Source organism: the organism of the source record quoted next, unplaced genomic scaffold, assembly GCF_019419815.1.
Source record: "Pyrus x bretschneideri cultivar Hongxiangsu unplaced genomic scaffold, Pyrus_bretschneideri_v1 Contig29, whole genome shotgun sequence".
In the NCBI taxonomy this organism is placed as follows: domain Eukaryota; kingdom Viridiplantae; phylum Streptophyta; class Magnoliopsida; order Rosales; family Rosaceae; genus Pyrus; species Pyrus x bretschneideri.
Window position 1 is genome coordinate 187,964 of NW_025999601.1, and position 15,261 is coordinate 203,224.

A 15,261-nucleotide genomic window follows, 5' to 3' on the forward strand; every position below is an offset into this window, starting at 1 on the left:
AAATTCCAGCATCTAGCTAGCTTGTGAAACCGCAATTTATTCGACACTTCTTATTGATGGAGGGAAACAAATAAAATTAAAAATTAAAGGGTTAATGACAAAAAACTACCTCAAGTTTGGGTCAAATGACACTTTAATACCTCATCTTTTAAAATTGACAATGTCATACCTCATCTTACGAATTTGTGTCAATGTTATATCTTCCGTTAGCTTGGCCGTTTATTTCTCAGTTAAATGCTGACGTGGCTTGATCCGGGACCCATTTTTATTAAAAAATTAATAAAAAAATTATTAAAAACAAAAAAAATCATTTAATATTATTTAAATATTAAAATAATAAAAATCCTTTTTTTTTCTTCTCTCTTCTTCTTCTTCTTCCCTCTTCTTCCCTCCTCTTCTTCTTCTTCTTCTTCTGCAGACGAACTGGGCGTGGGCTTTTTTTTTTTTTTTGTTTTTTTGTTTTTTTTTTTGTTCTTCTCTCTTCTTCTTCTTCTTCCCTCTTCTTCCCTCTTCTTCTTCTTCTTCTTCTTCTTCTACTTCTGCAGGGGGACGAAGTGGGTTTTTTTTTTTTTTTCTTTTTCTTCTCTCTTCTTCCCTCTTCTTCTTCCCTCTTCTGCAGGGGACAAACTCGATTTTTTTTTTCTTTCTTTTTCTTCTCTCTTCTTCTTCTTCTGCAGGGGGCGAATTGGGTTTTTTTTTTTTTTTTTTTTTTTTCTTCCCTCTTCTTCTTCTTCTTCTTCTGCAGGCGGCGAACTGGGTATTTTTTTTTTTTTTTTTTTTTTTTTTCTTTTCTTTTCTTCCCTCTTCTTCTTTCCCTCTTCTTCCCTCTTCTTCTTCTTCTTCTTCTTCTGCAGGGGACGAACTGGGTTTTTTTTTTTTTTTCTTCTTCTTCTTCTCTTTCTTCTGCTTCCCTCTTGTTCTGCGGGTTAGGTTGGGGGGGGTGGGGTTGGGTGGGAGGGACGGGTTTGCTGCTTTTTTTTCTTTTTTTTCCCTTCTCTCTTCTTCTTCCTCCCTCTTCTTCCCTCTTCTTCTTCTTCTGCAAGGGACGAACTGGGTTTCCTTTTTTTTTTTTTTTTTTTTTTTGTTTCCTTCTTCTTCCTGCTCCTTTCTAGGTTGCAGGGGGTTGAGTTTGTGGTGGGGGAGGGGGGATGAACTGGGTTTGGTTTGGTTTGGGTTTTTTTTTTTTTTTTTCTCTTCTTCTTCTTCTTTCCTCCTTCTTCTTTTCTGGGTTGCTGGGTTGTTGGGTTGCAGGAAGATGATGGGAAGAGAGAGGGGGGAGATGCACGAAAGGAGAGGAAGATGATGTTTAATGTTTTTAATTTTTTTATGTACTTTTTATTATTATTTTAATATTTAAATAATATTAAATGATTTTTTTTGTTTTTAATAAATTTTTTATTAATTTTTTAATAAAAATGGGTCCCGGATCAAGCCACGTCAGCATTTAACTGAGAAATAAACGGCCAAACTAACGGAAGGTATAACATTGACACAAATTCGTAAGATGAGGTATGACATTGTCAATTTTAAAAGATGAGGTATGAAAGTGTCATTTGACCCATACTTGAGGTAGTTTTTTGTAATTAACCCAAAATTAAAAAACACAACTATGTATGAATACAATTTTGACTTACACATGACACAACTATAAACAAAAGATGACCGGCCGGCGACGGCGAGCCACTTAATAGAGTGGCCTTTCTTCGTTCTGTTGAGGTGTTAGATCTGGTGTTGTTGGGGCACTTTGCCCTTGAATATTCACCTCAAACTGATTCATCGCTACTTCTGCATATTTCCCCACCATCTGGGGATCCATTGGCCCTCCTTGTGGTGGCTGGCCGTTAGGCATGTTGCCACCACCATGTTGCCCTATAAAATGCACAAAAATAGGAGTCACAATAGTTCATAATTTCAAGCATATAGACTAATTACTAAAATATTGAGTAAATCCACATGGCTTGTCATTATGTATCATGACACTAACATGAGAGAATCTAGAATTATCAGGTTGTTGAATTAAATGATTATTTGGACCATTTAATATTTTGTAAGTATATATATCGACATATTATTGACTACTGACACGTTAGTCATACTATTGATACTTCGAATACATGTTTGTCGATATGCTTGTCAGTAGAAATCTAGGTTAAAAGTAAATGCTAATGTGAGGTCATCTTATTATAGGTGGCTAGATAAGACACACGGTCAAACTCTTCAACTCAAGATTTCCCCACTAACAAAATCAAGACTTACTACAATACATCACTACGATGGTATTGCAAACTAATCAGACGTTATTAGTTTAGAATATCATCAATGTAGGTGAAAAGTTGTTTGTCACGTGATAAGTCATGCTACTTTTAATTGGACATATAGGTCGCTACCTAGGTTTACTACCTCTTTTAACGATGATGTATTACACAATATGATACTCAGAGATTAGGTTGTATGCTTAATTACCTGCATAGTGTGCTGCAATTGCCGCTCTTCTCCTGTTACCGCTGCTTATAACACAAACTATGATTACCACAATGACCACAAAAACAATGATAGCTGGAACTGTAACTCCAATAATTAACGGTAGCTTGCTGCTTTTCTTCTTGCTGCTGCCACCACCACTAGAAGAGCCATTATCACTATCAGCTGGAATTATTGTCTTACAGGACGCGCCGGCGGCACAAAGATCAGGATTTCCCGACGACCTTCATCCCCAGAAAATAGAAGTTCGAACTGTCAACACAAAAGCAAAGAAAAAAGAGAAATATATATGCAAAAACAGAACCGGTTCTAAACTCTTTTTCTGTTTAAATAAAATGAAAAATAGAACTTGAGGAACACTAACCGGATAATAATATGTCACTAAATCGGAGCTCGTATAATATGATCTAGTTTTCATATTTTAAAACAAAATTGTTATCAATTCTATTTGTCCATATTACTTCAAGGGAGAAAAAGGAATAAGTATACTTACACTAATTTCAGTTTGCTATTCGTTGAAATTGTGGTGGGAATGGGTCCACTGAGTTTATTGTCTACTAAATTCCTAATAGAGGAGAAAATTTATGGTTAATTATACAGAAATTAGCAAGAATATAATCTTCTAGGAGACATTTTCTGGGGAAATATTACAATTGGGTTAGTTTGGGTAAGGTGCCAAGAAAATCAGGAATGGCTCCACCCAAGCTGTTGTTGTGCATGTCTCTGCAATTCAAAAAATAATTTGCAAGTGACATGGTTAGAATCTGAAAAACTATCTAAACAGGTTCCTTTTTTTATTTAATTATATTTTTCAGTTTATATTATTTTCTTTTCACCAACTAATTAGCTGTGTTCAGTGATAGCTTACATTGTCTGAAGAGCATCAAGGGAGCTGAAGTCTGGAAGTTGGCCAGAGAGGCCATAGCCACTCAGATACCTGAAAACCTCAAGTGCGTTACAAATTAATGAATATAATATAAATTGAAAATTTAACATAAAAATAAAAGGGTTTACTTAGAAAAAAAATTAAAGTAATTACAGTGCTGTTACGCGGGGTGTAATATCAGAACTGCAATTGACCCAGTCCCAGGTAAATGGAGAAGGGAGGCATGGGTCACCAGTCCATTCCTGTAATATACTGAACTTGTCTTGCAATATACCTAACCCTGTCACTGATATATAGCAAAAGAAAACCCACAAAAAAGGAAAAAAATCGTCAATTTTCATAACTAGAAAATGCACACACAAAATAATGAGCTCATTGATGGTCATATGATATGAAATGTAAATCATGCTATGTTATTAGGCTCTTAATATGATCAACGCTGTTGAGCGCCTTGTTTCAACTAGGGATAAGAAATTTTGCCATAAACCAATTACCAACCGAACCATACCAGTTGGCTCATAACGGTATGGTATAGTTTTGGTATTTTTTTATAATTGGTTGGCATTTTACCGAACCGACAATTAATGGCATAGCTTTGGTTATTGATTTTGTATTCTGGCGGTCTGCCATACCCACCAATATATATATATATAATTTTTTTTTCTTCTATTTAGATATTTTAGGTATTTTTTACATGCTTGACTCCTTAGTTTTAGGGTTTAAAAAATTTATGTATATGTATATGATTCATGCCATAATAAATATAGAAAATATTGTTAACAAAATTGATAGCATGATGATTACTGATACCATATATACACATACATATATATATATATATATATGATTTTGAATGTATATGCGTTGCTTATGTTTAGGATGCTGGAGTCTAGCCAATCAACCGCTAGTGCACAACATGGATTAACCCAAAATGAACCACACAATGCAACCGAACAAGCACCCCAATCTGAAAATCAAATTGAGCCCTTGGAATTGGAAGATAGCGAGGAAGAAGTGGAAACTATTGGTTGTGCCATTTACAAACCGAACTAGCCAATAATTTTGGCTGAACCAATTTTTGGTAACTGCAAGAAGACGGTTGACTAGCGGTAATTGATTTTTGGTAATTATGTATATGTGGCTAGCAGGTGGCACAAGGAATTTGGCATGGTTTGCCAACCGAACGATAAGATGGGAGTATGGATTCATGTTCACATGACAACGTGAGCAGTAGTATTATATCCCAGGGATCCTCAAATGGTGTTCCTTTATAGTATATCATACGACTAATTTTCTTTAGGTACTGTTCATATTTAATTTTAAATAAAAATATTTAGAATGATTTCTGACCTCACGATGTACGATAAACGAACATGATTTGAGGATCCTCAGGATCCTTACAAAGAGGATCGGGAGAGGATCCTCATTCGTGCATGAATTATCATAGTATGATAAGATTAAGGACTCGAGTACCAACCGTCATTGCTATCCGTTCCACCCGTTAACGGACCACTGACATAATAAACCTCCATGGCATTAATCAACGGAGGAAGTGTCGAATCGGCAGTAGCTACCAGAGAAATATTTGTGCTGGAAGAAGCAGTAATGTTGGTAATAGACATCTCCGTGACAGTTCCATAGACAGGAACAATGGGGTCCGACTCCGACTTGCCGTCGATGTAAATCTCGAAGGATCTGGTCTCGGACGTGGTCAGTTGGCTCATTTCGGTGAAGTACATGATGATGTAGATGGGAACTTTATCGGTCGGAAGATCAGTGCCCAGACTAATTGATACGGAGGGTTTTGAGGTAGTTATTGCATACTGGAAAGCAGCAGCTGGAGGCTGATCTGGCACAGATGTATCAATAATATGTAGATCGTTTGTGAGTTTTACTAATCCATCTCCACCCTCCACTGGCTCCCAAATCCGATCATAATCATCACTTGGGTACCTGGAAAACCCACACACATATAAATATATCAATATCGCATGGAATTTGATTGTCTCATGAAATAAATGAATTGAAGTCAACTTAAATAGGATTAGTATTATACTATAGACTTTTGATAAACTATGGACTATATATGGATCCTACTTCCAATCCATTGTCAGGCTTTGGGTTAAGTTGACTTAAAATTTGGCCAAGTTAAATTGAGTATGTGGATATAGTACTATTGCTCACGTTCACATGAGCGACTGTTGTTAGTTTTTCTTTAATCTCTGATAGATTTATTGTTAGTCTCTCGTGAACATGTGATTGATTATTGCTAAACGTAAATGTAGGTGAGCTCACATGCACTGGAGCTTACAAGTATATACGCCACCAAAATTGTTTATATGCTCACATTCACATGAGCGATTGTTAGTTTTTCTTTAATCTCTAACAGATTTATTGTGGGTCTCTAGTGAACATGTGTTTGATTATTGCTAAATGTAAATCTAGGTGCGCACACATGTAGTGGAGCTTACAAGTATATACGGCCACCAAAATTGTTTATATGACACAAGTGAATGACTAATAATGTTAGAGTCGTCATCAAATTTATTCACTAAATAATGTGCCTATAGAGGTGTAAAGTATAGAAAGATAAAAGAAAGGCGTCAAAATGCTTGAATTATAAGCAACCTTTTATATACCTTATATTATCAGTTGCACCATAAGCAACCCTTCTTGTATGAACCATAGCATATTCAGCGTCGACATGGCTGTACATATCCGTGCCCAAGCCCCCGATCTCGATAGCTGATATAAACGGAAGCTGGTTAGGCTTCGTTTGAGCAAGACAAATCTCTATAAAATCACCGTTGGCGACATAAACTAGTTCTTTATACACAAGATCAGTGGCTGAAGTTATGACGTCGGCCCAATAGTTCCCGTCCAGAAGAAGAGCAAATTCAGGAGGAGATGATTTCTTGTCATAGTTTCCATAAAAGAAAGATGCTCGCACAAGAAACTGAGCCCCCTTTTCTGCTTTGATGGAGTAACAGTTTCTTTTCCTGGTTGAAAACACTCTCAAGGTGGTCAACACACGAGCCACTCCGTTTGTGGTTTGAACCACTTGGGATTTTCCACCTGAAACAAATTCGTCGTCTCCAACCCATTTGATCGTATTTTCGTCCGTGAACGAATCCGATGATCCGCAATCGATGCTAACAACTGCAGATGAATCATGTGTAAGCAAGAAAAAGAGGTATTAGTTTGATACAAAACATACAAGGATGGTATCCAACACGGTGATGCTATACGGCAACTGTGTATCCGAATTCTAAAATAGTCATCATACGCTCATTCAAATGCAAAATCTCTCTATCACTTTTAAAATGGCAAAAACAACTTTTTTAAAATTAAGAAAATGAAAGCTAAGTACAAAAAAGTACAAGAATAATCTTATTTGTATCAAATTTACTAACAGATCGCATTTATGACATACTGATTACTAAAGTACATTTACTTATGAGATATGAAATTAAATTACGAATATAAAGCGTAAATAGATAAATTAATAAACATAGTACATATAGTACAAATAATTGCGTTACTCACGATTAGCGGATACAGATAACAGAGATATAGCTACGAGGAGTAACACTAACAACAGTACTATGGAGCTAGCCATGGTGATTGGTGAGCACTGAGGACAAAATAAGAGGCACATATTATTGGTAATAAGCCCTTCCCATATATAGTGATGGTTGATCACGACCCTTACATTAAGGGCATTGACTTGCCTAATGTGGAGTTTTTCTTGCCAATAATACTAGTTGCATGTTGGTAGTAAAGGAATTGGATCCAGTGGGAATTTCCTCTATATTTTAGTTGTCATCAGATGAGCTCAGACTCATATGAGACCGAAGAGGTGTAGAGACTAGAACCAATAGAATTGCATAGTGTCTTTTTTTCTTAGGGGATTTGATTTCCTGTAAGAATTTTCTCTTCGTGCATATCTTGTTCATTTGGACTTTAAGATTGAATAAATTAAATGAAAATTAATAAATAAAAATGGATAGTACTTGTATTTCCTCATGAAGGAGGAATGGATATATCTCACTTTTTGCGAATAATTTGTTAATCTTCATTCAAAGATCATCTTTACAAAAAAACAATCATTCGGGTTAGTGATCGTTTATGCATTAAAACGTATGGATTTTGTCGACGACATAAATGCTAAGTAACATATTCATGATAAACCGTTTATTAATTCCATAATTTGGATGATTGAATGATATTCATTCGAATGATTTTTTATAGTGATGATTTTCAAATAAAGCTTAAGAAATTGAATCTTTTGGATTATATGATTAACATATGTTTTCTTTAAAAGGTGAGATAAATGCATTTTTACATAGAAAGTTGAAAGTATTTTTTAACAAAGATAAACAAGAATACGCAAAAGGAAAAAAGAATGTCCGAAAATTATTTTTCTTTGCTTAAATGATTGTTCTAGACGCTGTTCGCCAATTTGATTTGAAAGCATAGGTGAAGCTCCTGGACCTGAACGGAACCCACAAGATTATCTCTCTGTTGACTTTGACGTTAACTATAGCTCTCATTCGTTTGATTCTAGGGATCTCTATGGATTAAGAAGTAGTCAAAATCAACGGTTGGTGGTGAATTTCTGGGAAAGGAAGAGAGTGGACTTTATGAACTTAGAACAAGTTAAAGAGTAGACCCAGTCGCAGACAACGACATTTTTATGGAGATTAACGGCGTTGATATTCTTGTAATCATTGCTTATCATAAACAAGTTGGCAGTTGAAAAATAGGATGGAACGTGCATGAACGTGAATCTTCACATGAAGATAATGGGAAGAAGTTTTTGAAGATATAATCTTCATTAAGCAAGCAAGTCCACAATCAAATGTTACTAAACACTTGCTAGTTTGCTAGAGGTTGATTAGTGAAGGGGCCGCTTGAATTACATTTGATCAACTAGCTCGTAATTTAACGATAATAGAAGATATTTCAGATTCGATTTTCATTCATCTTTTGATAAAATAAAATAAAAAGCAAAACTTTTTTTTTTTGTTTGACGTCAAACTAAAACTAGTTAGGGTTAGTTTAGAAACGCTTGAAGCACTTCTACTCAAAGCACTTTTATTGTAAGGGCCTCTATAAGAAGCACGTATAAAAATTTGGGTGAAGTGTTGATTTAGTTTCTGAACTATCACTTCAGTGAAAATTAGTTCCCTAAATTATTTTTTTGGGTAAAATACGTCCCTAAATTCATTACAAATTGCTAATTGCATCCTTACTATTAAGGTAAAGTGCCGATTTAATTAATCAATTATCACCTTAGTGAAAATTAGGTCCCTGAATTATTTTTCAGGTAAAATAAGTCCCTAAAAAATTGCTAATTTTATCCCTACTATTATATTCAAAGCTATTTTATCCAATTTTTTGTCAACTTAAGTCATTTGACATATTTTAAAGTCCAATACCGTCTTTTTCTTAAGCTCTTCACATTTCATATAGGTTGTGAATCTAACGTCTAATTTACCCTCCAAAGTTACTTTTTTACACTATTTCTTTATGAAAAATTATCAATCCACCCTTTAATGTGTATCACATGCAAGTAAAGTGACTTAAACTGACGGAAAATTGAATAGCGTAGCTTCGAATATAATATTAGGAAAGTAATTTGCAGATTTTTATAATTCAATGACTGATTTTTCTGGAAAAATAGTTTAGGGACCTAATTTTCACTCAGGTGATAATTTAGGGATTGAATTGGCAGTTCTTCCCTACTATTATATTCAAAACTATTTTATCTAATTTTTCGTCAACTTAAGTCACTTAACACACTTTACAGTGTAATACAACCTTTTCTCGCCTCTAAGCTCATATAGGTTGCTAATCTAATGTCTAATTTACCTTCCAAAATTAACTATACACTTTCTTTATGAAAAATTACCAATCTACCATCCAATATGTATTACATGCAAGTAATGTGACTTAAATTGACAAAAAATTGAATATAGTAGTTTCGAATCGAAATATTAGGAATGTAATTGACAGATTTTTATAATTCAATGACTAATTTTTATGGAAAAAAATAGTTTAGAGACTTAATTTTCACTAAGGTGATAATTCATGGACTTAGGGCCGGTCCACAGATTTTTGAGGCCTGGGACGACGTAAAAAAATGTGTCCTCATTTCATATAAAAAAAATATTTGTTTTCACACTTAAAACATCGATAAAATTATATTTAGAAAGACACTTCAAACTCAATAATTTAGAAATACGGAATAATTAATTTATTTTGTATCAAGAGAAGGAAACTAAAAAGCTTCGGGCTTTCAAGTAGATAGAATATGAGTTTTGTTTTCTTATTTACTAACCTCGTCAATATAAGACTAAAAAAATATTAATGTTTTTGAGTCTTTAAGGATATGTATAAGTAATGAATGAATACTAAATTAAACCTTTTGATGACACGTAATATTATTTGCAAATTTGGTCTAAAAATTTAGTCTACGCATTTTTTTTTGCTGAAGATTAAACTTGAATTGGAACATATATTTAAAAATAGCAACCCACATAGCTACTAGCTAGTAAATAAATTAACAACTAAACAAAAATTTGTAAAAATTGAAAAAAAATAAACATGCACATAGCATTTCGAACTTAGGACCTCTCGTTAATTTTAAACAACAAAAATCATTGCTTCTAATTAAACTTCTTGATCATTTAGCCAAATTTTATAAATTTATATTGTTATGAAAAGAAATTTGTAAAAATTGGAATGTAAATAAGCACACACGATGTTTTGAACCTAAAACCTCTTCATTCATTTTAAACAACAAAACCACCCACTCTAGTTAAATTTCTTTGTCACTAAACCAAATTTTATAAATTTATACTATTATAAAAACATATATAAATATATTAACCTAATAATTTTGGTGCCCCCAATTTTTTTGGGCCCCGGACGGTTGCCCTAACCACATTGGGCCTGGGTCGGGTCATGGACTAATTGGCAGTTCATCCTAAATTTTTTGTTAAAACTTCAATTGCTTATTGAAAAAAGAACCAAAGTGTTTTTTGAAGGATTTGGATCCTCTCCTGAGCTAATGGAGAGGATCCTCCTTACCAATCATCGTGGTCCGCTGGATAAAATCCAACGGTTACAAGAGCTAATGGAGAGGATCTTCCTGACCAATCATCGTAGGCTGTTGGATTTTTATCCAACGGCTAAAATCATTATAACTTTAAAGGGACCCCCTGTTTGTAACCGTTAGATAAAAATCCAATGGCCCACGATGATTGGTCAGGAGGATCCTCTCCATTAGCTCAAGAGAGGATCTAAATCCTTTTTTGAAAGAAGTATTTAAAGTGCTTTATGAAAAAAAGTATCTAAAACTACTTTTTCTATAAACCACTTCCAAGTGATTTTTCGTACTCGGAGACGTTTTTGAACTTTTTCTTTTCAAACATTGTCAAAAGTGTTATTTAACAGTGTATCTAGGTAACACTTCTAAACATGCTCTTAATCATATTTAGGTCCTGATAATAGTTTTTTTTCATAACTATGGTCGTAATTAAAGCAAAATTAAGGTTGACAAACAGATTTGTAAGACTTTTTAGTTTTCACGCCTTTGTTCAATAAATTTTATTATCAACTTATCATAAGCCGAATTTATTTTATTGTCCAAAGCAAGATTTGCATAAACAATTTAATATCGAGCGTGTAAGGTCATCTCTAATCGACCTAGCTAAAAGGTTATAAGGCTAAATAGCTTGAAATGACACGAAAACGGTCTCTAACCGGGGCTAGCCCAAAGGGCTTGTGGGCTTCACCGGGCCAAAAATCTGAAATCAAGCCAACCAGCTGGCCCATTCCAGCCTGCCAGCCAACCCCAGGCAGCCCAAGAATTTGAATTGCAACAGTAACCTGGGATCATGCTAACGTCATTTCTACATAATTTTCCTATAAATACCTAAGCTATTCATACATCATTTATCACATAATTTTCACCATTCCATACTACCTTACCTCATTTTATTTCAATTCTTCACATTCTATTCTCTTACCTCTTCCAAAAATTTTTCCTTTAGTTTTTTCAATAATTTTCAAATGGCGACATCTGCAATGAAAGGAAGGGCTTGGACTCGAAAAGAAGATGAAATTCTTTGCATGGCTTATAGATAGGTCTCGGAATGTAGTGTCAAGGGGAGTTCTCAAAACAAGTGAAGGTCTTTGGACTCGTATGTCCAAGAAGTACTGTGAGTTCTACGAAGGTACAACTCCACCGAATCCCTGAAATCACAAGAGTTGTTCTTCAAGATGGAAAAAAACATCTTCATCCAAGTTTGAATAAATGGCATCAAGCAGTGGTAAAGGACGGAAGCAAACATGAAAGCGAAGCCAATTACTATGACGAAGTGTTTTCACAAGTTATTTCAAAGATTTAATTATATTACATTTAATTTCCTTTAATTTTTGTAATTATATTTAAGGTGTAGTTTTTAAATTTAAGTTGTAGTTTTTAAATTTAAGTTGTTGTAGTCTTTAATTGAAGTTGTAATCTTTAAATTTAAGTTGTAGTTTTTAAATTGAAGTAGTTGAATCTTTAAATTTAAGTTGTGGCACTCAAAATATATCTGAAAACCTTATTTTAATATGGTAGTTTAACTTAAGTAACCATATTAATTCAATTAAAATAATAAATTATGTTTGGCATATGACCTTTTGGCCCTTTCAGTTGGAGATGGTTTTTTGTCAAATGACTATGTTTGCCCTATGGCCCTTTGGCCCCCTCGATTGGAGATGGTATAAAATATGGTATGATACTGTTCATCAAAATATTAATTTCTTGCAGGGCTATAAAGCTAGCTCTTTGGCCCTTATTCGGTTGGAGATGGCCTAACGTCTACTATTTTCATTTGACTCAGCTCCTCAAGGTGTGGATTTAATGGCAACTCATTTGGAATAAAGCTAAAATGTTGTCAACTAATTTCTTCATTACCAAATTTTGAGATCAATTTTCCCTTCAAAAAAATATGTTGATATTGCTATCATATACATTTTATTTTAGGAGAATGCTAGAGAGACTATTTTTAAGACCACAATTATAAGAGCGTCTCCAACAGTGAAGGCAAGGAAAATAAACAAAATTGTACTATAATGGTTGACGTGACAAGTTGCCTACTTAATTGCCTCACAAAAAAAGTGCATCACTCCAATAGAATAGGCAAACCAAGTAGGCAAATTTTATTTATTATTTTATTTTCATCTCTAACATCTCTAACTATTTTTAAGACCACAATTATAAGAACGTCTCTAACAGTGAAGGCAAAGAAAATAGACAAAATTGTACTATAATGATTGACGTGACAAATTGCCTACTTAATTGTCTCACAAAAAAAGTGCATCATTCCAATAGAATAGGCAAACCAAGTAGGCAAATTTTATTTATTATTTTATTTTCATCTCTAACATCTCTAACATCTCCTCTTATCCTTTATTTTTGTCTCCTTCATCCATATGGAATACTTTATTATAAATATAAATGTGGAACCCTATTTGCCTATAATGTTGAAAGTAGGCAATTACATTGCTTACTTTGTGGGAGTAGGTAAACTTTGCCTACTCAATTGCCTACACCAAGCATGTTTTTGCTGACGTGGCTCATCAAAATAGGTTTAATTACCCATTTGCCTACTCCATTAGAAATGCTCTAAATCACCTTATATCGCAGTTAAAGCAGTCCAAGTATATTTTAAAACATTTAATCTCCTAATGAAAAATAATCACCCATATAAGCAATTATTTTTTTAGAAAACTTATATTCAATTTGATAAAAGAAAAATATTCATATACAAATTTTAATAGTGGAAAAACAGAATTAGGATATTTTAATATAAAGAGTCATTGAATAGGGAAGACCCAGAAAACAATGGAAGCTGGATTATTCCAAAGTGTAATTATAAGGTCTACTAGTTCATAACGAAAGCTGGATTATAATTTTCTTACAACTTGCATTATCTCAAGAGATGCATGTTAATCTTTGACAAAAAAGACGAGATGCATGTTAATCTGATCATATCAATGCAGATGTATTCACGTACAACGTCTTAGCTGACATACATTGTAAGGAGGGGATCGTTGTAGAAGCAAAAATTATGGTTGAAATGATGAATCATAGAGACATTGCACCTAATACGTTTACTTACCATTCGCTAATGGGTTGTTACTGCTTGCGAGGGGAAATGGGTGATGCGCAAAAGGTTTTTGACTTAATGCTTAGTAAGGGCTCCATGGTTACTGCTTACAATTATAACATACTGGTAAATGTTGTAAGCATAGAAGGATAAATGAGGCACTGATGCTTTTTAAGGAAATGTCTCGTAGGATAGTGGTTCCGAATGTCGTTACTTATAGCGCTCTTGTGGAAGGATTTTGCAAGCTAGGCAAAATGCATGATGCACAAAAGCTATTTTCCAAAAGGGTGTGCTATCCACACATCCCATTTTACTTTTCACACACCCTTGATAATTTCTGTCTGTTGATCTTCTTCAATTCATCCGATCTGATGGTCGAAATTTAAAAAGGTGAGTGAGAAGTAAAATGGAGTGTGTGGATATCACACCCCTTACCAAAATGCACGCTTGTGGGCAATTTCCTGATGGTCAAACATATTCTATTTTAATTGATGGCCTGTGTAAAAGCCAACAACTTTCCAAGGCAATGAAACTGTTAAGAGAAATGGTAGGTTAAAAGTTGGATCCAAATGTTGTATGTTGCACTACTCTCTTTGAAGGTATATGCATTACTGGAAAACTTGAATCGGCAAAGGATCTCTTCTGTATTTTATTATCAAAAGGATTTCAACCTAATGCCAGGACATATACCATAATGATTAATGGACTTTGTAAGGGAGGGCTAACAAGTGAAGCAGAGAAGTTGCTGACAGAGATGTAAGAGAGAGGTTGTCGTCCAGACAATTACACCTATAACACGATTATTTGAGGGCTTGTCAATAACAATGAGACATCAAAGGCAATGAAACTTAATTGGAGAATGGTGGAGAGAGGGTTCTCTGCAGATGCATCAACTGAGGAATTGATAGTAGATTAAAAGAGGATTATGAAGTCTATTGACACATTCGAAAGTTGAAACAGATCCTTCTTACATTCACAAATTTACTTTGAAACTGTTGTACCTTTGACAATCGTGGATGTGTTAGATATGAATTTAATCTATCTGTTTAAGTCTCTCTCTCTCTCTATTATCTTTGTAGTGGAATGAATCTCAAATGATTTAGAAAGACATTGATTGAGTTAGATTCTTTGGAATAAGCAACTATTTTGCATGGATGAAATTCAGCATACAATGTCGTCAAAGATGATGTCTGGTCTAGGAACCTTATATGAAGGTGCATGTTTTTCTCTTTGACTGCTTCCTAGGAAAAGGAGTTTCCCTATTTCTTTCTAGTGTATATATGACAGCCTCTTGAACATTATATAGTATCAGAGCAGGTTGGCCCATGTATGAAGCCCAACAGCCGCATGTGCTCCACGTCACGCAATTTGTGTTGTCTATGTGTTTGGCTTGAAAATTCGCCACACGTGAGGGGACGTGTTAAGAGTAAATCCCACCTTAATGAGAGGAAGGACATTGTATGTGTTTATAACTAGTTGGACTATTCTCCATATTGTCAATTGATTTTATAGTGGAACCTCAACTTTCTTCATATCTTTCATGTCAGTATGGGTACAATTCCTGTACCTAGCGATGGAGAGTGAAAATATATGATCAGCCAAAAAGGTGAAAACCAGCAGCTTCATCCACTATGGCTAAATGGGTTGGTCGTGAATGAAGGGAACATCGTGTGCTACTCGTTATAACGCGTTGGTACTACACTTGAAACTGTATTATAGGTGCAATCA

At 34.4% G+C, this 15,261-nt stretch overlaps 1 protein-coding gene across 1 annotated transcript; it reads right to left on the reverse strand.

The window, feature by feature from the left end:
• Nucleotides 1-1,684: 1,684 nt before the first annotated feature.
• On the reverse strand, nucleotides 1,685-6,542 carry LOC103945707 (putative leucine-rich repeat receptor-like protein kinase At2g19210; the record flags this gene model as incomplete). Its single annotated transcript, XM_018647070.1, has 8 exons — nucleotides 1,685-1,869; nucleotides 2,464-2,705; nucleotides 2,975-3,046; nucleotides 3,133-3,204; nucleotides 3,350-3,418; nucleotides 3,521-3,653; nucleotides 4,845-5,320; nucleotides 6,007-6,542. Coding segments are annotated over 8 exons (1,785 nt in total), but the record flags the coding sequence as incomplete, so codon positions are not given.
• Nucleotides 6,543-15,261: the final 8,719 nt, after the last annotated feature.